At 44.6% G+C, this 25770-nt stretch overlaps 2 protein-coding genes across 6 annotated transcripts; one reads left to right on the forward strand and one right to left on the reverse strand.

Annotated features, from left to right (window-relative positions):
• Nucleotides 1–750: 750 nt before the first annotated feature.
• TTC23L (tetratricopeptide repeat domain 23 like) lies at nt 751–21233 on the forward strand. Of its 3 annotated transcripts, none has more exons than XM_082242102.1 (12): nt 751–2406; nt 2864–2950; nt 3612–3743; nt 9345–9495; nt 11122–11281; nt 12667–12798; nt 13535–13712; nt 15298–15406; nt 16948–17075; nt 18591–18740; nt 19611–19693; nt 20248–21233. In XM_082242102.1, exons 3-12 carry the CDS (start codon nt 3633–3635, stop codon nt 20324–20326), a joined length of 1281 nt encoding a protein of 426 aa, XP_082098228.1. In that variant the 5' UTR covers nt 751–2406; nt 2864–2950; nt 3612–3632; the 3' UTR covers nt 20327–21233. The 3 variants fall into 3 exon arrangements, with proteins under 3 accessions (XP_082098228.1, XP_082098229.1, XP_082098230.1); XM_082242104.1 differs by having other exon boundaries at nt 752–2406; nt 9372–9495; XM_082242103.1 differs by lacking the exon at nt 2864–2950.
• RAD1 (RAD1 checkpoint DNA exonuclease) lies at nt 21171–25214 on the reverse strand. 3 transcript variants are annotated; one of them, XM_082242236.1, is made up of 6 exons: nt 25126–25214; nt 24019–24281; nt 23481–23589; nt 23111–23369; nt 22593–22691; nt 21171–21445 (listed from the first exon to the last, which is right to left on the reverse strand). In XM_082242236.1, the coding sequence occupies exons 2-6, from the start codon at nt 24214–24216 to the stop codon at nt 21262–21264; spliced, it is 849 nt and encodes a 282-aa protein (XP_082098362.1). In that variant the 5' UTR covers nt 24217–24281; nt 25126–25214; the 3' UTR covers nt 21171–21261. The 3 variants fall into 3 exon arrangements, with proteins under 3 accessions (XP_082098362.1, XP_082098364.1, XP_082098363.1); XM_082242238.1 differs by lacking the exon at nt 25126–25214 and adding an exon at nt 25002–25119; XM_082242237.1 differs by lacking the exon at nt 25126–25214 and adding an exon at nt 24980–25119.
• Between the last annotated feature and the right edge of the window lie 556 nt (nt 25215–25770).

Consider the following 25770-nt stretch of genomic DNA (forward strand, 5'->3'; position numbering starts at 1 on the left):
TCTTTTGCCTGTCTTAAATCCACCATCTTCACTAGAAGGCCATGTGAGAGGGAGAAAAACTTCCTTTCTACTTTCTTCATGCTGTGCATTATTTTATTGACCTCTGTCAGGTCTCCTCTTAACTTTTCTCCAAACAATAAGCCTCAAATCTTGTAACCTTTCTCCACTCCCTTGACAATTTTGGTTGCCCGTTTCTGAACCTTTTTCTAGCTCGATGATATCCTATTTGATGTGAGGCGACCAGAACTAGGCACACTATTCCAAGTGCAGTTGCTCCATGGATTCGTAGAACGACGACGTGATAATCAGCAGTTTTGCTTTTAAATTTCTTTCCGAAGGATTGCTAGCCTGGAACTGGCCTTTTCAAAGCTGTTGCTTTGAAGAGGCCATTCCTTGGGTTCTCTTTGCACACCCAGCCTTCTGAAGCAGTCCTGGTGTAAGTGTGCAATGTACCTGGGGTGAATGCAGGGGCCCACCACTGACAATCACAACTCCCACAGCTCAGCTGGGCTACAGGGAGGATTAGGGCAGGAAGCTGGGTGCCACAATGGTGTTGTAGAGTGGAGTCGAGCCCCTATAGGGCACACTTAAATCACCAGCACCACACTGGCCCCTCTCCTGAAATGGGGGGGGGGCATAATTAAAATGGGAAATGGAGTTGGATAAAATGGCTATGCTGTGGTGATTCAGGGGTTGAATCTGAAATCAAGCTTAGATGTAAGCTTGTTGGTGTCTCTGGTATCTTCTCTCACATCGTGGATGTTGGCTTTTGTGGTGGATGCATGCTCTATATTACTTAATTAATACTATTGCCACAAGTTTGTCATGCAGTAGAGCAAAGAACTTTGATAACTAAGATGGCAGCCCCAGTGAGCTTAGATGCCACTCTGTGCTGCTCATCACCTTTGGGAGACCATAAGTGTTATGTATTAAATATTTAATAATTATTCAATATTTTATTTGATATTAATATTAATATTAATCTATTTAAGAATAAGGGACTTAGATGGCAGCCCAGTGGCAACACTGAGCAAAATTACAGTCTCACGGGCCTGTATTGCTGGCGCCATTAGACCTTGTCATAAGAACATCTGGGGCACAGCAGTATAATTAAAATGGCGGCACCTGTGAGTACAGGCCCTGCACATATAGATGCAGAGGTCTGCTTGATGCCAAGCAAGCAGCCTGCCCACCAACTACAGACTTTGCACACTAGCTTTCCTGTCTAGTGTGGATGTGTATACACACAGAGATTAGATGGGGTGGGTGTGTATACATACACACACACAAACACACACACTTTTGAGCTGTAAAACAGAATAGGACATTCCCAGGTGGTTTCACAATCAATTCCCCTTCCTTGGGAACTCTGGGAATTGTAGGCCTGTGAGGAGAATAAGGGTCTCCTCACAACTCTCAGCACCCTTAACGAATTACAGTTGCCAAGATTATTTGGGGAAAGCCATGGCTTTTTAAAAAGTGGTATTAAGCCATGGCTTTTTAAAAAGTGGTATCACACGTTCAGGTATGAATGTGGTAAAATGTGGGGACTGTAGAATCTAGGCCTGGACTTCAGCTCACCCACAACGCTCGCTAGAGCTGCTGCTTTGAGAATGTGGGGTTTGTTGTTAAGTTTTCCTGGTAATAACGCTGGCTCATCTGCCTTGATTTCTGAAGCTTTCTTTTACACTGCAGTGCCTGTTACATTACAGAGCTGTGGCCATTTAGAATTTTAAACTGTGGAAAAGAACTGTGTGCCCCAATGGTTGTCACCATGAAATTACAATGCAACACTCGAACACAAAACTTTCCGAGCTAATAGGATTGCAAACACATATGCTTTCTGGGAACAGCACTCAAATTCATGCTAAATTTCCACTAAGCCCCACCAGGTTTCCAGAAGTGCCTTTTATGTCCTGTGAGAGATCCCACAACACAGAGAAATCAGGTCAGGAAATGTGAGGATAACAGGATAAGGTGCTGTCTGAATGCAGCCCAGAGCAGACGCACCATCTGACTCTCAGCCTTTGAGGATTTAAATGTGGCTGGGATGTGGAGAGTGGGCCTGCAGCATTTTAATTATCAGCCTCCTAAAACCCCTCAGCTGTTACTGAGCTTTCCAAAAAAGAAAAATGGCTCCATCTAAAAGCCAAAGGTTGTTTTTCAGTCACCAGGACAACTGGGGCAACACACTGTCACCCTAGTGACAGCTTGGGGAGAGACGCTGCTTTCACACACAGACAAAACAATCCCTTACACAAAAGGAACTAAGGTCTCCACCCAAAAGAACCTGATTCCTAATGCCATATTTCTATGTGTGGTTAATGTAAACCTACGAGGCAAAATCAAGTGCAGGGTGGGAAAGTTCCTTTCCACTGAGTTCCAGATCCACTGCCTTGTTCTGAGGTAGGCAACAGCTCTCAGCTAGCTGATACCTTTGCTGCCGTGAACCATTTTAGATTTATTTTGTTTCACCTGTCAGCTCCGAGGGTATCACAAAAACCCTTTAGACCTGTGATGTATTTAGTCGGGCGTATTTTAGGGGGGAGGAAGGTGAGGGGGAAAAGCAAAGCTGAGAAGGGAGAATTGGAGGTTTGGAGAGAGAGAGAAATAACAGTGTACATAATGTCACGCCACAGCCTGCCTGTTGGTTAAAAGCAGCTTTACCTCAAAGCTACACAACTCCCTCATTCGCAAGTCATCGCCCTTGCGGGCAGCGCAAACTGTGGAGTCAGTTTCACACAGCAGGCTGTGAACAGCTCCAGCAATTTCCACCGTGCCATTGCTAACTGCAAAATAATAGTAATAGTAATAATAATACATATTAGGGACATAGCTGTCAACCTTCCCCCTTTTTTTGCAGAAAATTCCCTTATTCCAGCGCCGTTTCCCGCTGCTTCCCACTTCTATCCTGGATTGTTAGATATCCCATAGACTGTCCCCGGGACAGGTGAGGCTGCTGATCCCTTATTTTCGAGGCTGCTGATCCCTTATTTTCAAATCTGAAAGTTGACAGCTATGATTAGGGAGGGGTTTTGTCATCTGGGCAGCCCAAGTCCTCCATACACACTGCCCAAGCTGACGTCCAGGGAAGTAATTTCACTACTGCTAATGCAGCAAAAACAATATGGGATGCAGCAATTATGAGTTACCAGTCTCTGCAGCCACAGCAGGCGCTGTGATTCTCCAGTGGTTTGACTTCCCCCTTGGAAATGTACTCCATTGTCTCTCAAGACAGACAGATGCCAACAACAGATTAGAACACATTGAAGTGATAAATTGCCAAATAGCAAATTTTTACTGCTTGCCTAAATCCTAGTTCTGTGTTTTAATGGTAACCAAGGAAGGGAATTGTTGTTGTTATTATTGCTGATGCTGGCTTTACAACCCAGGTCAGCAGCTAGTTCTGTTTTCTGTAGGGCCCTTTATAAAATGTAGGTATCTACTGCATGATAAGCTCTCCCTAAGAGACAAGCCTCATGATCACAGCCATCCTTGAGTGCCAGCCATAGGTCCAAGGCAGTGCTCCCCCCCAAAAAAAAAGAGGGCCAGGTTTGATCCCAAGGCTGCCAGCTGCTGACACCTGCTTTATAACCTTTTAAAACTCAAAGGAAAAGCTGTGCTCAGATGAAATGAGCAGCGACCGTGAAGAAAATGAAATGTGGTCCGAGCTGCTGGCTACACCAGCAACCAAGTTAATGCAAGCGCAAGAAAGGGCAAAAAGGTTTGCCGAAGAAAAAGAGGTAATCTTATCCTTTGGTTTCCTTTCATGCCTGAATACTATTGGAAATTAATGAGTGTATATAGGATTAATGGTGGCAGATTGGGTGACCTGAAGCTAGCCACAATCTCTCAGTCTAACCGACCTCACCGGCTTGTTGGGGGGATAAAAGAAAGAGAGGGGAGAATCCTGTATGCTGACCTGAGCCGCTTAGAAGGAAGGGTAGGATAAACCTGCAATATATGGACACGAAAGCAGGCTTCAGGTGCTCCAGAGATTTAACTCTGTGTGTGCTTGATGCTATAACGTTATATCTGTATCCAGTGCTTTTTTTCTAAGAAAAAATGTTTAGGGGTACTCTAATTTACCTGCTCATATTGAAATACTGCCCCTTAATGAGACCAAACTTAGATTCACAAAATGTTTAGGGGTATGCGTTCCCCGCGTCTCGTCCCCCCAGAAAAAAGCACTGTCTGTATCTATATATATATATATTAGCTTACTTTGCCAAAACTTTATTCGGCGTTACAAATATAGGCCATCATAAAACATCCATATATAAAAAGTTAAAATATATACAAATAAACAGCCATGTAAAATATGTAATAACCCTGCCAAGTGTTATCTGGCATCTGTAAAGAAGGGAAACACAAAGTCAGAGAAGCTGCCTGTCAGGGAACTGACATCGGAGGAAAGGGAAGTGGTAAGGCTCCCAGAGACTGGGAGAGAGTCAACAGCCAAAGCAGGGACCAGCAGGGGGAGCGCGGGGTCTCTGGAGGAGGATCTCAGTAATGCTGAGAGAGACGCAGCAGCCCAGGCAGGAAGCAGCAGGGGAGAGAAAGGGGTGAGAGACACTTCGAGCGAAAATAGCGGGGAGGTGTCAGAAGCAACTGCAGGGAGACCCATGCTTCGCCGGAAGCTGCCACGTCGTGAGTCCAGGAGACGCGTTTCCGTTAAGGAACTTCTTTGCTGGAAGCGCTTCCGCAGACAGCCACTGTCAGACTCTACTAGTGACTAGAGCAGACATGTCTGAGGAGCTCTGTCACACACAGAGGTTTGTGGGGTCGCACAAACTCTGAAGGGGCACAATTTTAAGCACAAGCAGCTAACCATCCCCTGACAGCAGTCTGACAGTCTCTGTACGCTGCCTGTGCAGGAGAAAGCATCATGAGCAACCCAGTCGGAACCGGAGACGCAGGGGTTGGAGCTGGTCCAAGCTTGGAAGAAAGGTATCAAGCTCTGGAGGTCCAACTTGCGCTGCAGACGGCGAGGCTCGAGGAGAGAAGGGCTCAGGATGCTGACAAAAAGGGGAGAACCACTCAGTTCCCCAGAAAGGTACCAGGATTGGTGCAGAAGTTTGGGGGGGACCCCAAGGATTACCATGCCTTTAGGACTGAGATGCAATATGCTCTGAATGTGCAGTTTGATGAGTTCCCTGATGAGGAATCGCGAGTTGCGTTCGTAATTGGGCATCTTGAGAAGGGGGCGCGGGACTGGGTTCGACCCCTGATGGCAACGCACAACGATATCCTAAAGGACACTATGAAATTCTTTCGTGCAATGGATATCATGTTTTCCAGTGATATTGAGGAAGGGGTGGTGTGCAGACAGCTAATGGCTTGCAAGCAGGGAAGCAGATCTGTCCGTGAGTACTGGACTGAATTTACCATGCTGATTCACAGATTGGGGTGGGATTTATCGGCGGCACCCATTCAGATGCTATTTGAAGAAGGTCTTTCTTCAGCTGTGAAAGACGAGCTGGCCAGGAGCCCCAGGGCGGGGTCTATGGATCAGCTGACCAAATCTGCGCTGACCATTGGAGCGCGCCAGGAGGCAAGAGCCTTGGAGAGGCGGGAAGGGAGAGGGGAACGTTGGAAGGAGTTACGCATTCCAGACATTCCTGAGCCAGCTTTCCCGCCGGCAGAGCCGATGGAAATCGGAACAGCCCGCGCGCGCGCAGTTTCAAAGCCCAGTGAGGGGGCGAAGAAGGAGGGAAAGGGAGCCCGGAAATGCTATCTCTGCCAACAGCCAGGCCACTTTGCCAGAGTCTGCCCCCAGAGGAAGGAATGGCAAGGGATGGTGGGAGCTGTTGAGGGGGAAGAGCAGGGAGAAACGGAGCAGGTAAAAGCCAACGCCTGGTTGCCAGCAGGGCACTGCAGCCAGGCCAAAGAGCAGTGAAAGTGCCCCTTCCCCAAGTGCCAGTGCCAGAAGCTCCTCGACCTGCTCTAGTGATTGAAGTGTCGCTAGAGCTGCAAAATGGACACCCCCTAAAAATAAAGGCGCTGTTGGACTCAGGCAGCTCCTGCAATTTCATGAGCAAGGAGTTTGCTGCTGAGCACCAGATACAGACTATCCCTTTAAGCAACCCCCTGCAGGTGACCACGATTGATGGCAGGGAACTGTTGGGAGGAGGCGTCAGCTTGCAGACCGTCCCAATGATAATGAGGGTGGCAAGGCACACAGAACTGATAGCGTTTAATGTGGCCACCTTGGGAGGCGCTCCCATTATTTTGGGAATGAGCTGGCTAGCCCTACATGATCCGCTGGTGGGCTGGCATCAAAGAGTGGTTTCCTTCGGTTCCGCACACTGCTTAGAACACTGCAGGGCGGAAAAGGGGTCAGCAGGGGCCCAAGCCACCCTAGCAGGGACGGAAGTGATGGAGAAGGGGAAGGTGCCACCACAGTATGCTGATCTCAGCGACGTGTTCAGCGAGAAGGAAGCGGACCAACTACCCCCGCATAGGCCCTTTGATTGCCAGATCAATTTACTCCCTGGAGCACAGCTTCCTGTAGGCAAGTTGTATGCCATGTCAGACAGGGAGATGCAGGAGTTGCGAGCGTTCATTGACAAGAACCTGAAGAGAGGCTTCATCAGAGAGTCCAAGGCAGCGGGGGGTAGCCCAGTGTTTTTTGTGGATAAAAAAAACACGGACAAGCCGAGGCTGGTATGTGACTTTCGGGCCCTAAATGCAGTGACAGAGCCGGCGGCTTTTCCTATGCCCAGGATTGATGATATTTTGACCAGGGTGCGAAAAGGAAAGATTTTTACAAAGCTGGACCTAAGGGGGGCGTACAACCTGATACGTATAAGGAAAGGGGATGAATGGAAGACCACCATGTTCACCCCTTTGGGGGCATTTGAATACCTCGTTATGCCTTTTGGATTACAAACAGGCTCCGCGTGTTTTCAAGCCTTTATGAACCATGTACTGGGGCCTTTGCTCTACAAGAATTGCGTGGCCTTCTTAGATGACGTGTTGGTGTATTCGGAGAATGAGGAGCAACATGTGAGAGACGTCAGAGAAGTGTTGAGCAGGCTGCAAGCCAACAGACTGTGGGTGAAACTGGAGAAGTGTCAGTTTCATACCAAGGAGGTGGAATTCCTGGGGTACCGCTTGTCAGACAAGGGGCTGGCCATGGACCCCGGCAAGGTTCAAGCGGTGCTGGAATGGAAAACACCCAAGACCAAGAAGGATGTGCAGAGGCTCCTAGGGTTTGGAAACTTTTTTCGTAAGTTCATCCGAAACTTCGCCCACCTGACGGCGCCCATCACGGACTGTCTCAGCAGCAAAAAGAAGTTTGTTTGGACGGGGGAGGCGGAGCGAGCGTTTGAGGAACTGAAAAGGGCCTTCGCCTCTGACGAACAACTTCTACATGTGGATTTACAAAAAAAGCTGAGGGTCGAAACAGACGCTTCTGACAGAGCCATAGGGGCGGTGCTTCTTCTGCAGCCGGGGAAGGAGGGGTCAGAGTGGCGACCGTGTGCCTTCTTTTCGCGAAAGCTGAACAAATCTGAGAGAAACTACACGGTGCACGACCGGGAACTTCTTGCGATTTATGAGGCCTTCCGGAGATGGAGGCACCTACTAATTGGTGCACAACAGAAGGTGCAAGTGTGCACGGACCATAAGAATCTAGAGTATTGGAGAACTGCGCGAGTGCTCAACCAAAGGCAGTTGAGATGGGCCCAGGAGTTCTCCAAATTTAACTTTGAGATTTGTTACGTACCAGGCCCGGAGAACGTTAGGGCGGACGCTCTCTCACGCAAACCTGAATATTTGGAGGGAGAGGGTGCACCCGAAGAGACCCATGTTATTCCCGAGGACCGCTGGGTGTGTGGGGCGGCTTTGGTGGGGCAAAGGGAACTGGTAGAGGGAACGGTGCAGGATGAATACGCCCAGGACAAACTCAGGGGTCTCAGGAGGGGGATCTCAGTAATGCTGAGAGAGACGCAGCAGCCCAGGCAGGAAGCAGCAGGGGAGAGAAAGGGGTGAGAGACACTTCGAGCGAAAATAGCGGGGAGGTGTCAGAAGCAACTGCAGGGAGACCCATGCTTCGCCGGAAGCTGCCACGTCGTGAGTCCAGGAGACGCGTTTCCGTTAAGGAACTTCTTTGCTGGAAGCGCTTCCGCAGACAGCCACTGTCAGACTCTACTAGTGACTAGAGCAGACATGTCTGAGGAGCTCTGTCACACACAGAGGTTTGTGGGGTCGCACAAACTCTGAAGGGGCACAATTTTAAGCACAAGCAGCTAACCATCCCCTGACACTGCCTTTTCTAGGTCAGTATATTTGTCCATCTAGCCCAGTGTTTCCTGCTCCAGGGGTTCCCTCTCCGCCAGATGCTGCTGGACTACAACTCCCATCATCTCCCTTTACTATTGGCCATGCTGGCAGGGGCTGATGGAAGTTGTAATCCAGCAGCGTTTGGGGGAGGCGGGTGGCGGTCACGCGTTCCCCAGCCCTAGGCTACTCTAAGTGGCTTTCTAGGGCAGGGAGGACTGAATGTGGCCCTTAGGCCCCTATGTGTGGCCTCCAGGACTCTTCCCAGACACAGCCCTTCTCCTCAGGCCATGCCCCTCACCAGTTCTCCTTTGCACCCACCTTGAGTGGGTGCATGGCTACAGAATGTCCTTGAACTCTGATAAAGCTCCTTGATTGCCTGGGTGGAGGGTAGAGAAGGAAGTGTGTGTGTGCATAACTATTACAGTACAAATGTAATAGTTATTTATTTCATAAAATTTATGGAATACCTGATTGCTTTATCTTTTACAAAAAATATAAAGCGATCAAATTATAAGTACCGGTATTTTTTTATTTACAGTTTTTATTTTAAAGCATACAGAAAGTTAAAACCGCAGTAGAACAGACTACAGCAAGTTAAAACTCATACAAGCTTTCTAAATGACTGGGTGGGATTGTCTAAATAAGAATGTCTTCAGCAGGCGCTGAAAAGAAGGTGTACTAAACGATCACATACTTATAGATGCAATGTGGGCATGATGTAGCACTTGTAGAATACTGATATTCTTTGCTCTGCCCACTTTTGCCTCTGGCCTTGCCTATCAGCGCCATGTGGCCACTGGAACATGTGCCTAGAAGGAAAAGTGGACCTCAAGTTGAGAAAGGTTTCATCCTCCCTGCTTTATGGTCTCTGGCACAGTTATTTTACCTCACCAGCTACCTGATTATTATTATTTAATATGATTATGATATTATTATTATTATTATTATTATTATTATTATTATTATTATTATTATTATTAACTGGAGATGCCAGGGAACGGCCCTGAGATGCGGAAGCAAGAAACAGGCAGATTGGAAAATTTCTTCTTTTTTTACAGCAAATCTTGTGTGTGTGTTTTCTCCAGGCACATAAAGCCTGCAGGGAACTGGTTCAATGTACAGCTCTGGCGAGAATTGTCTATGGAAATGGGCACTGGAAGTTGGCAGAGGCACTTGCTAATCTTGCTCATGGTTACCTTACCCTTCAAGGTAAAAAAGCTAGTATGTAATAATGATAAGATACACATGTCAGTTTGGGTAAGGAAAACAAGATTTTCTGGCACAAAAAGGGTGTGATGAATGGAATACTAAACACAGGGAAATTGCCAGAATCTTGGAAAGAGGCATACATTACACTGATTCCGAAACAGGATACAAACTTATTTTTTGGATACAATGGAGGACTGAAAAATTAGGAGGATTTATAGTATGCAGTTGAAAAGGTTGACTAAAGTACCCATGGCGGGGAGAAGGGAAATCTAGAGATTTGGGAGTATCTTGTGTAATTTTTATTATTTGTGATTTTGAGTGTGAATGAATTTGTAAAATCAAATGAAAATAATTTTCAAAAAAAAAAGGAAAACACTAAGGATATGATTCCAACTGCTGGTCACTTAATTATTTCACCACAAACTACAGAAGGATAGCTGTGTTGATCTGCTGCTGCAAAAGCAACAAGGAGTCTTTAACATGTCGAGAGACTAACAGACTTCTTGTGGCACAGTAAGAGCAGGAGAGTCTTCTGGATCAGGCCCATGGGACATCTAGTCTAGTGGCCAAGCAAATACCTATGGGAATTACCTGAGTGCAAAAGCACTCTCCCCTCCTGTGGTTTCCAGCAACTGGCATTTATTATTATTATTCTGCTCCTTCTGACAGTGGAGATGGAACACAGCCATTGAGACTAGTAGCTTTGGATAGCCTTATCCTCAATGAATTCGCTTAAATCCTCTTTTGAAGCCATTCAGATTGGCAGCAGCACCTCCTATAGTTCAGCTATGCTCTGTGTGAAGAAGTTCTTTCTTTTGACGCTCATAAACCTTTTAACATTCATCTTCAATGGAAGCCCATAAGTTTCAGGGTCATGAGCAACGGAGAACAACTTTTCTCCATCCATAATAAATCAGGCAGTCTTTAAGGTGCCACAAGACGCTTTGCCACTTTCACAACAAAGTGCAAATTTGCAGCTAGAGGATCCAACCCTTCTGTCCGTCACCCTTCTCATCTACCACTTTGCTTTATCCATCCATTCATTCATTTCATAAAATTTGTACACCGCTGAATTGTAATAGTAACCTCAAAGCAGTTTACCAAAAAAGAGGTTTTGAAGGAGCTGATACGTGTATTCATAGGACAATGAGATGATCTGCCTCCAAGGCGAGATGGGATCACAGTTTTAGTCATCATGGAGCACTCATTTTGCAGCTGCTGTTCTTTTCTTCAATTTTTATGACTGATAGTTGATATCATTGATTATTTCTTGGTGGAGACTGAGTTGGAAATGTGCATTTATTCATCATTCTCAATTTAGGGCTTACATTGGCATATTTTCCTTTCTTCCCATATATAAATTTTCAGTTGCAGCTACATGCACAAAAGCTTTTAGCAATCAGTTTCTTTTCTCAAGTCCATTAATTGTTTGTGGTGGGGATAGGGCAGCTGTGGCCATTCAGACATTGTCAAACTATAACTCCCACAAACCTAAATGGAACTCAACAACATCTGGGTTCTCTGTCCCTGGTTTATGAGAACATTTTTGCTTGAAGTGTTTGTATGTAGTGCAGATTAGTGAACAGGTCATTCTATGTGGTTAAAGTCATCTTATTACTTCCCCAGGTCTTCCCATTCAGGCTATGCAACATGCAAATTCAGCCAAATGCACCATATTTACAGGTGGAGGCGCCCCTCCAGCATCTTCAGACGAAAAAGGAGAGTTTCTGAGCACGCTTGTGACAATCTACTATACTTTGGGTGCATCATATTTGATGCAGAAAAAATATCCTTGCAATGCAACGATCAGAACAGGGGGATTTGGAGGCAAAATACCGAAGCAACTCTGCTCATCTATGAAGCTCACCAGAAGTGCATAGAAAAGTCAGCCTCTCGGTCTACCTTGCAAGCTTGCTGTGAGACTAAAACGCTGCTATGAGCACCTTATAAGAAGGGAGAGATACAAATGAGGCATATTAAGTTTAGCAAATAAATAGGAATCTCTTTTTAAAAATCCCCTCCGAGCTTTGTGTTCATACACTGCCACCACAGTCCAACATGGGTGCAGGCTTTCATACACTGATTCCTTGGTGGGTTCAAGAGCCAGACATCTAAGAGGGTACAGCATATGTAGAGGCTGAGACTGGATCAGTGCAACTGGCAAGTGAGGCTATATGCTGGGAGACCTGGTGTTGATTTAGGAACTAAGTAGCTATGTGGCCAAGGGATGCGGGTGGCGCTGTGGGTTAAACCACAGAATCCCTGCGACGGGGTGCGCTCCCGTTGCTCGGTCCCTGCTCCTGCCAACATAGCAGTTCAAAAGCACATCAAAGTGAATGTAGATAAATAGGTACCACTCCAGCGGGCGTTTCCATGCACTGCTCTGGTTCGCCAGAAGCGGCTTAGTCATGCTGGCCACATGACCCAGAAGCTGTACGCCGGCTCCCTTGGCCAGTAAAGCGAGATGAGCGCTGCAACCCCAGAGTCGGCCACAACTGGACCTAATGGTCAGGGGTCCCTTTACCTTTGCTGTGGCCAGCAAGCAGGGAATGAATGTGGCAGACATTCTTCTGACCAAGCACCATTGAAACCAACCAGAACTGTGCAAGAGCACATTGTTGCTCCTGTGCAGCTGCCATGTATTTGAATGGGGCTTGTGCCTCATGTCAGTTATTAGGAATGGGTGACACCTAGTTTTTCTACTTCAGGCACCACAGTGTCTGGTGCCAGCTCTCTGGACATCTAAAGAGAACATTCTCACAAGAAGCACGTCACCCAGAGTTCATTGCCAGTATCCATGAAGTCAGCCCAGCTGGCATTTGTGATGAACACGGCCCTGCAATGTTTAGAGCTAGCTTGGTCTCTGGATTTCTTGATAGGGCTGCCATTAGAGATCAGCAACTGCCTTGTCCCATGGTTCATCACTACACAAGCAGAAAAATGCCCAACTCCAGGTAAGGTAACTGATGATACTCCAGACTCCAGGGAGCCTCACCCACCTGTCATATTTGGCCCACATGCCTAGGATCTGATACGAATCTGCCCTGCAGAGCCAAAAAGGTTCTCTGCTCCTGTTCCAGGCAATATTGCAGCTTTTTGTTTGTGTTGATTTTAATGGATTAAAAAGAATAAATCTTGAGTGGCCTCACTGCTTTTCCTTGACTTTTCTACTGGCAAAGAATCCTACTGCAAACTGCAGAAAGCTGAAAGGATTATGGAAGAACTGAGAAGGATGGATTGGAGAGGGACCCAGACTCCTGAACTTAAAGTATCTGAGAGAGACCTTCTTGCAGCACTGGGCAGGTAAACGAAAGACCAGTGGCCTGATAAGGGTACAGCTATTTACTGAACGACTTAAATCACATTTCTAGGCTGCAATACTATACTTAGTTACAGGGTGGCAAGTTCTCTTGAACTCAGGGGGCATGTGTTTGGCATTGCACTGAATGTGCATGTGTGCTGGGACTCCTCTTCACTCCCTAGATCGAGATGTTCCTGCCATCAAAAGGGCTTTGTAGTCTTATATGCGGATTCCTGTCAAGATCCTGATCCTGTGCCCAGGCCAAAATCCAGACTTTGCTCCCACATGTCTAACCATGAAGGCACCAAACTGATCCTTTAGCAGCAAGTGTTTGGGGAGGGCAGTGGCACCTCTTTTAGATGGTAACACACATGCATGTGCAAGTTGTACACTGCCGTCTGGTGGTCAGCACTATTATTGCTGCTACCTACTTGGTGCTTTTCAGTGATAGAATTTGCCACTAGAAAACTTGTTTTCCGAGAGTAGAAAGTTGTATTCTGAGAGCAGAATTTGATTCATACTCTCAGGTACAAAGAAAGTCAGATATTGTTACATCTATTATATGGTTGTTTTTAAATTGTGTTTTTGTTATTTTTGTACCTCTTACTGATATTCCTTTTTAAAATTGCTTTTTTATGAAAAGCGGTATACAAGAACACTAAACAAACAAATATTTTATATTTTCACTTTTTAAAAGATATGGACTTTTAGATCTAATTGCTCTGTTCTGCCTTCTAGGGCAAGTCTGCAGCAAAACAAGTTAGAGTTGGCAGCCAGGCATTTTGAGAAGGCAATTGATGCTGTAATTTCAGCCGAAGGAGAGATGTCTCCAGAACTGATAAACCTCTATCAGAAGATAGCCCAAACTGAGCAAGCAAAGGGAAACCATGAAAAATCCATGGGGTATTTGTTACAGGCAAGGAACCTCATAACAATCCAGCATGTAAACTGAGTCTGTGGTTTTGACTTTATAGAGCTACCAGGTGACATGTGTATTAAACCTCAATCTTATACCCACTTCACTGGGAGTAAGCAAAGGTTTACCTTTATTTTTATTTTTTTACTTAATGTGATTTATGTACTGCTTAATCCTCAAAACCTCTCAGTGGTTAACATAAAATATAAGGTGTACATTCATTTGAGAAGACAGGTAAAGGGTTGTGCTGTAAAAACTACTATTGCACCACTTTAGCTGTCATGGTTGGCTATTGGAAACACTGTCTGCTTTCAGACGGAGTAATTCTGTGATTGCAATGTGGCAATAATTCTCCATTTTATTTACAGTGGTACCTCGGGTTAAGTACTTAATTCATTCCAGAGGTCCGTTCTTAACCTGAAACCGTTCTTAACCTGAAGCACCACTTTAGCTAATGGGGCCTCCTGCCGCACTGCTGGAGCACGATTTCTGTTCTCACCCTGAAGCAAAGTTCTTAACCCGAGGTACTATTTCTGGGTTAGCAGAGTCTGTAACCTGAAGCGTATGTAACCTGAAGCGTTTATAACCTGAGGTACCACTGTATTCTTGGTTTATCACCCACAGTAAACAGCAACTGAGTGCTTGCATGTCTGAACGTTAAATGAACAAATACTGAATGAAAGCCTGAACGAATGTTGTACACAGAAATGCTACAGTGATGCTTTCATTTTCACGCATGTGCTGCTCCTTACATTTCCAAGCACTAGAAAAGGTTTGCTTTGGGGGAGAGGGATAAGCTGCTGACCACACTGGATTTGAAGACATGGCTACCAGGGCCATACTCTCTTTATTTTTATTTATTTATTATTATATTTACATCCCACCTGTCCTCTAAGGCGTACATGATTCTCCCTCACTCCATGTTATCCTCTCAAAAATCTTTCTCGGAAGGACAGATTGAAAGACAGTGACAACCCCAAGTGAGTTTCATGGCTAGGGTTGCCATACTCCCAAAAGTGAAAATCCGGACAAAGTTGTTAAAAACAAACGAACCACCCTGCTTGCCATACGTACAGGATTTCCTGGATATTTTGCCGATTCAGAGATAATCTGCCTGGACGCTATTTTCAAGCCTGTTTCCCAGCTGTGTCCGGGAAAATCGGAATGTATGGCAGCCCTATTCATGGCTTAGTGGAGATTTGAATCCTGGTCTTCCAGATCCTAGCCAAACATTCTAACCACTACACCACACTGCCTCTAGAGTACTAGAGTCATAATTAGACAGCTTTGCATACTGAATGGTTTTCCAGGGTTCTTTGTTGGTTTGCAGTAAACGGCTTGCCTCTTATGTGGAGCTGCATTCACAGGAGGCGTTCATGCTCTCCATCCCTAGCTATGCTGTTGGGAGAGATACAGAGCATGGGCTAGATCCGGGACCCTCAGTTTAGGATTGTGAGGAGGACTATAGGCTCTTAGAGGATTTGGCTGCCAGGTATTTCAGGGCGCTAATGAAATTGTTCGTCCAGAGCTCCAGAGAGCACAGCTGCTATGATGTGAACACACCATGTCCATCTCTTCCTGGCAGGCCCACTCCATGTCACTAGCTCTGTACAAGAAATCTAGTGCCGAAGTTGCCTCAACAGCATGGTTACTGGGGAAGGCTTATGCTGCAACTGGAGAAGAAAAGCATGCAGGTAAGGCACTGGGATGGATATGTAAGTTCTTTCCTTTGCAATGCATGTTGCATATCACTTTATACCATTTCAGCTTCCACGTCGCCAAGGAATCCTGGGAACTGTAGCTCAGTGAGATGCCAAGAATTCTGCTTCAGAATATGCCTTCCAGCAATTCATAAAACAGGATTTGTAACAAGTAGTGACAGGTGGTTATTCCTTTCAGGCCCTTGTTTGTGGGCTTCCCAGAGGTTGTCGTTGTTGAAAGCAGGGTTGATCTTATGTTCTTATCTATGATGCTCCTTTTCCAACCCCACTGCCATCAAGAGCTGCCTTGTACTAGAGACCAATTCCTCACCCAGTCCACAGCTGCCTTTTCTAGCAAGAGCACAGATGGTTTGGACTCTGGACAATGATTTTTCAGCCTCAGCTGAGAATGCATTTTTCTTCACTTACTTCACCCGTGTCCTAAACCAGCTCTTCTGCCTTTAGGAACCCTCTTCTTCACTCTACTGAGTGGGACCCTGGACGTTAGACCTTCCTGCCCCCCTCTTTCCCAAATCTCCTATTTGAATTAGTTTAACTAGGGTTGACAAGAATTTAATCCAGCTCCTTCAGTCCACAAAGCATATTCCCTACCACTGAGAGTTGGAACTCCTCTTATGCTGATAAGCTGTTTTACGGCTCATGCTGAATTTAGTTTGCTGCTGCTTAGGAGATAAGAAATAACCCAACATATATACCTTCAAGTTCTTTTAATAGCTTGAAACAGCTCCCTGAGCTGGTTCTTAAATGGTTAGTCCTTTAGGATGATTGAACCGAAATGGAACAAATCATACACTTATTCATTAAAAAGGTGCATTTCACTTGATGGGAACATGTACTAAGAACCAGAGAGACTCCATTTTGTCTCTAATAGGCATTAGCTCAAATCAAGACAGGCATAACATTAGCCTTCTCTGTAACTTTTCTACCTCAAAATAACACTACAATGAATAGGTGCGAAACTGACAAAAAGCTGCTAACATCCTGACACATCTTGTACAAATTTAGATCTTGCCCTTTGCACCTCTCCCAAACTAAGCTAAAACTGACAAGAAGTCCCGTCATCCCTTAACCTGTTTACTAAGAAGCTGTAACTGCTGGCTTTGCAAAATGAGAGGAGACCAAAAAAAGTAGTAGATTGCTACAGGGATTGCTTACACTAAATGCTGATTGCCAATAGAATCATTGTGTGTATTAACCCATGTAATTAAACTGTATAAAATGTTGGAGCACGCTGTGAAAAGACGTGCAGGATCTGGAACTTGATTCTCCTGTACCTTCTTACTGTAGTCTGAATAAATCCTCTTTCACCTCCCTGGTGTGATTATTGACTCATCACCCCAGCACTGGACTTTTGTCCGTAACATCATCATCATCATCATCATCATAATTTATTATTATTTGTACCCTGCCCATCTGGCTGGGCTTCCCCAGCCACTCTGGGTGGCTTCCAACAAAGATTAAAAATACATTAAAATGTCACACATTAAAACATATTATACTGCTCGTTTTTCTAGAGGCTGCTGAAATGTACTTCCGTGAGAGTCTTGAGGCCTACAAGTCAGCACTGGGGACGAACCATTCTCGAACAATCAGTGCCCTGGAAGACTTCAGTAAATGGCTTGGGCGAGTTGGGAAAAGAAAGGTAACAGCAGTTCCAGTGGGACACAGGTGTAAGCCTTTCAGCTGAAAAAGAGCACATAAGGGTGGGTGTGTTCAGCTGATACCATTTCCAGCTTGCAGGGGAGTGTGGATTGCCTAGACCAGGGATGGGAAACCTGTGTCCCTCCAGATATTGTTCAGCCTGAAACTCCCATCCTCCCTGGTGCTATCAGCTGTTCTAGCGGGGGCTGATGGGAGTTGAAGTCCAGCGATCTCTGGAGTGACACCATTTCTCTCTCTAGGCACAGGCGGAGGAAGGGGGTGTGGGGGGTGCAGCCTGACCTGGGTGTCATCCCTGAGGGGGGTGACACCGCTGCCCCGCCACCTGGGATGCTTGCCCCGCCCCTGCAGGTGGCTAGCCCCACCCCCGGGTGCACAGCATGTGCGCCACTCCGGGTGCTGGAGCAGCTAGCTCCACCAGTGTCTCTAGGGTGGCCACTTACGCATTGCTAGAAAAGAGGAAACACACCAACAATAAAAGAGGACATTGATTTAGGTAAAAATAGCATGTTTATTTATTTCATAAAATTTATACACCACTTGGTTGTAAAAAGCCTCAAAGTGCTTTACAAAAAGATGGTAATTTATAGGTGCAAATTTAGAAAAAACTGCTATAAATCAATTAGACAAAAACCCCACTACTTTTCACCATAATGGAAAAGACTGTGAACAGGGGACTTGCTTATGCATCTAGGTATCTGCAAACTCAAGGCCCCTCCTGCTCTCCCTTCTTAATGTTTAAACTAGACAGCCTTTCCAATAGAGTCCTGTCCACAGCCACCCTATCCTCATCCCTGCCTGCTACTTTCCTGGTGCCAAGCAGGGACAGCATGGGATTTTTTGATGCCTGAAGTGAATTGAAATTTTGTGCTGCTGCCTTTTTGGCTGATAAACTTATTTTGGATGTCTACAGTGTGGCAAGATACATTCCATAGACATCTCTCTCTTTTCAGTGTGTATGTGTGAGAGAGAGAGAGAGCGTGAGAGAGCGATAGACAGAAACAACCCAGAGGCAGCAAATACTAGCTAAAGTTACCTAGTTGATTCCTATTGCCATGACAGCTTGGTCTCATGTATAAATCTGATTTTAAGTCATTCAGCACTATGACAGTATAAGGTCCTCGTGTCTTTATAGATCAGTCCATCTTATAATAAAACCAAAGCTTGCCTCATAAGAAAATAAACCAACACTGCAATCCTATACTTGTTTACTCAGTCACATTGAGTTCAATGGTGGTAACTGGGTATAGGACTGCAGCCTTGCTGAATTTCTATTGCTGAGATCCAGCAGTAAATCAACAGTGCTGAATTTCCAGATCATTAAGTTGGTTCAGAAATGGGTGTTATTTCATTAAGGGAATGGAAGCAGTTTCTCCTTAACACTGTGTGTGTGTGTGTGTACACACCCCTAACACAACACGGCACCCCCCAGAGATAATTGATATATTATTGTTATATAGCAATCAAGACATTGCAATGGATTCTTTTTCTTATTCAGCAGGCCTATGACTTACTCAAAGAGTCATTTATATCTCAGTCTGATCCCTGCAGTGATTTTAATGAACAAGCAATTGAAAGATTGTATATTATGGGCTGCATCTGCCTAGCAGAGATGAAGATAAGGGAGGCCTTTCAGCTGCTCAGTAAGGTAATCAATTACCATGTTTTTGTGCAATCACGCTGCAAGTTTAAATGAAGGCAGCTCTTTTTCTATAAAAAGGGTGAAAATTCCCTATAGAAGGTAGATACTATATTTTCAAGGGCTAGGGCCCAAACAATTAAAATGATCTCCTAAGTAAGCCTCCCAGAACTGGGTGCTTTCTAGCTGTTGTTGGACTACAACTCCTATCACCCATGACCATTGGCCAGTTCTGGCTTAGATTTTTGGAGTCCAATGACATTTGGAAGCCCCAGGTTGGGGAAGGCTGTCCATAAACCCTTACATAGGAACCAACTGCTTTCTGAGATTCCATCACTACCCTGATCATCACAGATTCTGGGCTGGGCAATGGAACCCAATGGAACTGATACATTGCCCAGTTACTGAACAGCTGCTAAAGAGCTATGAATATATTTTTTGGTTGTGGGGGGGGGATCTGTTGTAAAGCAGGTATGGGGAACCTGTGACCCTCCAGATATAGTTGGGCTCCAACTCCCATCAGACCCAGCCAGCATAGCCAATGGTCAAAGATGGTGGGAGTTACAGTTCAGCAACAGCTGGAGCACCATAAGTTCCCCATTCATGTTGTAAAATTCCAGGGCCCAAGCCTGCACCTAGGTTCTAATGTTCAACTCAGCCCATGAGGCACCACCACACCTTGTCCTAAAGAGGAAGATACAGGAAGACCACCTGAGTTAGTAAGGTAGCCTCTTAACCACACTTAGGTCAGAGCAAGTGCATTTCCCAGATTGTTTTACTTTAACCCACGCTAGGAAACAATGCTGTCCGCTGTACATACTGGGATGAACAGAATAACGAAAAGGAAATAATGGCCTCTTCCGCTTTACATCCATGTAGTGTGAGCAGATCCAGGTTGCTATCTATGGCTCCCGTCCCAGGAAATCGAAAAAGATACGAGAGCTCCTGGACATGCTGAAGATGTAAGTTTCATCAGGAGTTAGGATGAACTACGGGGGTGCAGGAAAAATAACAAACAACAGAATGTCTAGGCTTCAAATCTGGGTTTCAGAGTGTGACTGCCAGGAGATCTCTGCCTACCTTTGCCTCTTCAAAGTTGAGAAGATGGCTGGCCAGTCATCAGAGAGCGGAACCACACTGGCCACAGAGGGGGGATTTGTCCAAGCCTCTGTTTAAATATGCTCCAAGAGCAACCTTTATATTATAAACATATTTAAATCCTATTATTAAAAACACTTGCAACCATAACAATAAATATAAAGTAAATAAATGACAGCTTAACAGCACGTGTTTAGTAGCACAATTGTCCTATGAATAAATATTTTATTTTCTTCAGCTTAGCCTGGACAGCTCAGAATTTGCAAGGCAGCAATTGTGTTTTGCCAAATGAAAGGTTTTTTCCCCCTCAATTGTGTTCTGCCAAATGAAAAGTTTTTTCCCCTCAACTAAAAATGATTTTTACATTAGGTATGAAAAACTGTTGGGAGAAGGAAAAACTTCTCTTGCTTTTCTGCAGGGTTCCTGCTGTACATGAAGGGACCAACATGAAACAGAAGAGAGAGACACTGCTATGCTGCTCAATCCCTGATCTCTAGACAAACGGCAAGACCTAGTCACTGGAAACAAGGAAATATATCCCTAATGCACCGTGAGAAAAGCAAGGCTGCAACAATCAGGTTATTAGCTAATTATGTCACAGCCTGTAGCCCAATTGTGAATATTAATTGTACATGGAAAGATGCTTTGCCCTGGTGCTGCTCTTAGATGGAATGGGCATTCAGAGAGCCCTAGCACAAGAAAATGATCTTCCAAGCACAGTCCTATATCTGCATTTTTTGATGTTCCTTCTTCCTGCTCACAACAGTGAAGGAGTACAGGGGGGATATATGAAGGACAGTTTTGCAGATTTCTGGGGACACTGTTTCCCCGAAATCAAGTAAGGTTGTGACTAGGCACCCAATGAATTAATGTGTAACATGTGAATAGGAGGGAAATCAAGGCCCAAATGTATAGTCATGTACTAGATCCAGAAATATTGCCTATTGACAGAAATATTGTCAAGCATGCCTCCTTGTTTCTAGGTCACATCCAATGTAAGCCCCAGCCAGCATGGTCAATGGTCAGGGACAATGGGAGCTGTAATCCAGCAAAATCTGAAAGGCCAGAGGTTGGGGGAAGCAGCTGTGCACCTCCCAGAAATTGCCAGCTTCTGATCACCTGCCCAACTTCCACAGAGCACATAAAATATACTTAGGAAAAGTTGCATTCCTCTGTGATAAGTACTGTTTCCAATGAAAGACATCAGAATAGTCGTTCTATATTTCTTGCCAGAAAAGCTTCACCATACACAATGACTCTTTCCAAACATGTCAAGAGGCCAAATTACCCATTGCAATAGATCTTGCCTCTAAAACAGAGGTAAGTAAATCTCACAACTGGTTGTCCAAGCTTTCATTCATTGTTTTACAGCTGAACATCCAATATGGCTTTTAATAAAGGGGGGGACAAAATAACAGTTTGTACTTCACAGCTAAATCTCTGCTTCAGTTACGTCCTCATCAGGGCAACAGTAAAACTCTACGAAGCAGATCTGTCCATCTTCGTTCCTGATCATGTATTGCAGTGAGAGAAAGCCTCTGTTATCTGTTCGAATAGACACCTTGCAGGATAAAACTAGTGCTTTAGTTGATGGCTTGAGTAATGCAATCTTATATCTGTAAAGAAGTAGGAGGAAGACAAGATGAAGTATTAAGGCAAAATAGTTGCTAATAGGTTGCTGCCAATTATCAGACACAAACTTATTGACAAAGATGAACTTACAGAAACAGCAATGTTTAAAATTTTATGTTAAATCAAAAAAGGCAACACCTTTTGAGTACGTTCTCTAAAATACTTGAGCAAATAAAAAAACCCTCTATCAAAATAATGGTGATAAGGCAAACTGTCCCAGAGGAAACATGGTCTGTGTAGATCTATTGATAATCCTATCCAGGTCTGTTAAAGATGCATTTTTATGGGTGGATAAAGAACCGGAAATTTGCCTGCTAAAAGCAGCATTGTGCGGTTACTTGTTATAATTGGGGAGCAGGGTAGAATTCACTCACTTCCTGGATGATGGGATAATAAGGTTTTGGGAATTGGCCCACGTGTTTACAGGTGACTGATATTATAATAGTGAGCAAGGCAAAGGAACTAGAGAACTTATTTATTGAAAATAATGAGCAATTTGGAAACAATTTCACTCAAATGCAATATTTATGCATTTCCTTTTTTTGTGTGCATGTGTATTAGTATATATATATTTACTTTATCTGTATATCCAAGATCAATGCTATTATAATCCATAAAAGTGTATTTGCCTCTCACACTACACCATAAACAGATTTGCTGACCTAGTTCCCTGAGTTGGGGTTAAATCCCTAATGACTGAGTACAATCAGCATGGTCAGAGGGCACTGTCAATTATCTATATTGACTTGAGATGTTTTCTCATGAGTGACAGTACAGTGGTACCTTGGTTTAAGAACAGTCCTGTTTACCAACAATTCGGTTTACAAACTCCGTAAAACTGGAAGTAGTGTCCCAGTTTGCGAACTTTACCTCGGTTTAAGAACGGAATCTGAACAGAAAAGCACCAGCGGCGGGAGGCCTCATTAGGGAAAGCACGCCTCGGTTTAAGAACGGACTTCTGGAACGGATTAAGTTCATAAACCGAGGTACCACTGTATAACCTTTCTGGCAGAGTACATGCAGCTTAGTTAATGCAAATAACCAACCATCAAGTGATTGGTATTTGAACTTGAGTGGTAAGAACAGGACCAGTCACACCAAATGGTTATTGTATGGGCTACTCCAGCTCACCTGTTTGTCTGGCTTTGGTTACAGTGAAAGGCTTCAATTAAGTCTGAATCTTTAGGGTAGTCTAGATGTGTGCTTCCAGCATTCCCAAAAGTGGAGAGTCTGAAAGAGAAAATGGGAAAAATGCATTAGCTACCCTCAAACTCGCAGTTAAGTTTGTGATAGTTGGCAGGCATGAATACAGGTCTCCCAAATCAAAGTCAAATTCAAATCCCAAGACCATCCCTAGATCTCACATAAGACATGTGTCTTGTACCATGAAACTGTCAATGAATTTGGCCAGTACTGTCCAGTACTGTTGCTTTTCAAATTCCCAGGAATAAATCTTCCTCCCCCCCCCCCGCTACTCTGAGATCCTTTTCAGATGCCAGGCAATGTGAATGCATATGTGCTTAACCACTGAGCTATGGCTCTGCCCTAAAGAGGGATATATTTATGCCAGAAACTTGTAGTGCATTCAAAATCACAGTCACAATACATGTAGTCATTGACTATCAAACTAGGATAGTTATTCCTAGTACCTCAAATTAGACTTTTCTAGAGATACGGTAATCTGCAATACTTCGCTGGACATATCTAGTTCGGAAAATGCCTCTCGAAGCCCCTCTGACTGCAGGATGATCTTATTCACAACATTTGTGCTGCAGAAATCAAAATCGAGGATCTCTTCTGGTTCCTGAGTGTTGATTTTGCATACAGTCACCACACCACCGTCCTCCAGGAAAAGCGTCAAAGGGTAACCATAACCCCGATAGCACATCCGGAGGGCTGTCTGAGTGCCTGCGATGAGGAAAGAAAGGTGTCTTTATTACAGTTATTCAATTTATTACCTGTCCATCTTGTCTACATAACCCATTAACACACACACACACACACACACACAGGCAATACCTGACAAAGAACTTGTCCCAAATATGGTCAAGCAGTCTAGAAGGACAGCTAGATTGATTCTGAACATCACAGATTCTTCTTGTACCGTAAATTCTTGGAAAACCCCTGCCTGTAAATTAGAAAGAGAGGAAACTGAAGACAAAAAGATGAAACTGTTACAAAATACAACCCCTACCACTGAATTGAACTAAGCCTTGACAAACTGGCAACATGCTGTGTCCTTTTAATTCAATTCAGTGTGGCAAGGCAAAAATTAAAGAGAATAGAGCTTTATATTATAAGAGTAGTAAGAAGCAAGCAGGAGATGCTAACTTGTAGAAGACATACATTGCCAGACTGGGACAATGGCATGCTTTCAAATATTCTCTCACACAGAGAGAAATGTCTCTGAGAAACAACAGCAAGATTCTTTTAGTCTTTCATAATACTTCTTTCTCCTTTTGAAGTGTCATAAGTTATCTAACATGTTTATTTATTTCTTCCAGCTAAATTAAAGCCTATTAGTACAATAAAAGGAAAGAAACTGTTGCCATCTAACCTGAATAAAAGCATTGGCTTGCAGAGACTTGGCATTTTCCACTGTGACCTTGAGTCCATTTGCAGTTGCGAAGCAGGTAGCGTGATCTTTAAAATGAACAGCTTTCAGGATGGTGGAGAGGTTTCTGACATTGTCAAGACTTGCAACCAGAACATTCTGCTCTTCACCTTGGGTTTCCCCCTGGGTTGAAAGGGGCATGGCTGGGATCTGTCACCCACCCAATGACTCCTCCTCCAAGGGCAGAAACAAATCCCAAAGGAGACCTGCAGAAAGCCAAATAACATTTTGAGTAAATTGAAAATGCTTCTAATGAATGCAACTTAAATATCTTTAATTAACAACTGCATTAATATACTTGGGTAGGTTCTCTGTGCTGCACCAGAGAACACAACTGAATAATCCCCTAGTTTGACATTTGTGCTTGACAAGATCCAATTTTAGCTAAAAGTAACATATTTAAATCCAGCCCTATTATGCCTCTGGCTGCAGTACAAGCAGAGGAACTAAACCACATCTTATCATGCTACTCTGCCTGACATTATTCTCTCTCTATCTTACTAAAGTTGTCTGTCTACCTGTGATAAGATATTCAGCTGCTACTTTTTGAATAAACATTCACAAAATCTTTATTGGTAATATATAGATAAACTGAGGATCTTTATAATTTCATAACATGCAGATAAAAGCATAGGTTGAGAAACCAGAGATAGGAGCTGAGGGAAGTTGGGGGGAGGGAATGGGAGGGGGGCATATATTCACGGGGGGGAGGGGTGGGGGAAATGGGGGGAGGGAACAATGTGGATGATGTATTTTTTAAAAAATTATGGTGTTGAAATTCCTAATAAAAATATTATTTTTTTAATAAGATGTTCAGCTGTTACAAAACCATTCATGCCCTTTAGACATCCTCAGGGTCTTCCCCATCCTCCCACCCAGCAAGCACAAAGATCCCCTTCCTTACCTCCCCGCAACGTCACACGCACTTAAGAGCAACACAGCAGGCAGAAACCCAACCGGTGCAATTTCTCCACGCGACAGGCAGAAACCCAACCGGTGCAGACTGCACTTGCACGTCCAGCACAGCAACAACCGCGCCGCTAAACATACCTAAACCTCGCTGTCCCGCCTCAAGAGACCGGCCAATCGGCTATAGCTACGTAAGATCCGACTGCTTTACGACACGTCGTGACCACAGCTTCCGTTCTCAACTCGACCAATCGCTGGCAAGCGAAGTGTTAGTTGGATGCGACGATCGGTGTGAACGCCCACTAAAAAAAAAAAAAGGAACTCGCCATCAGCCATGAGCACAAGTCGGGGGATCACTCTGTACCCTGATATCTCTATGGAGAGAAGCTCCCATCCTTTGCAGCGTTGCAGTATAGAGATTGGAAACTCTAGAGTAGCACGCTTCATTATAGGGATATGACACTTCCTGACTCATTTAATCTTTTGTAAACAAAAGATTGTAACAGCAAAAGGAAGGAGTTTGTCTGGTTTCGTGCCTATTGGTATCAAGCAGCCGCCTTCACGGTACAGTGGTACCTCGGGTTAAGAACTTAATTCGTTCCGTTCTTAACCTGAAACTGTTCTTAACCTGAGGTACTTTAGCTAATGGGGCCTCCTGCTGCCGCTGCGCGATTCTGTTCTCCTCCTGAAGCAAAGTTCTTAACCCGAGGTACTATTTCTGGGTTAGCGGAGTCTGTAACCTGAAGCGTCTGTAACCCGAGGTACCACTGTACTGGCTGGTTAGAG

Source organism: Podarcis vaucheri (genome assembly GCF_965113315.1).
Source record: "Podarcis vaucheri genome assembly, chromosome: 11".
Taxonomy (NCBI): Eukaryota; Metazoa; Chordata; class Lepidosauria; order Squamata; family Lacertidae; genus Podarcis; species Podarcis vaucheri.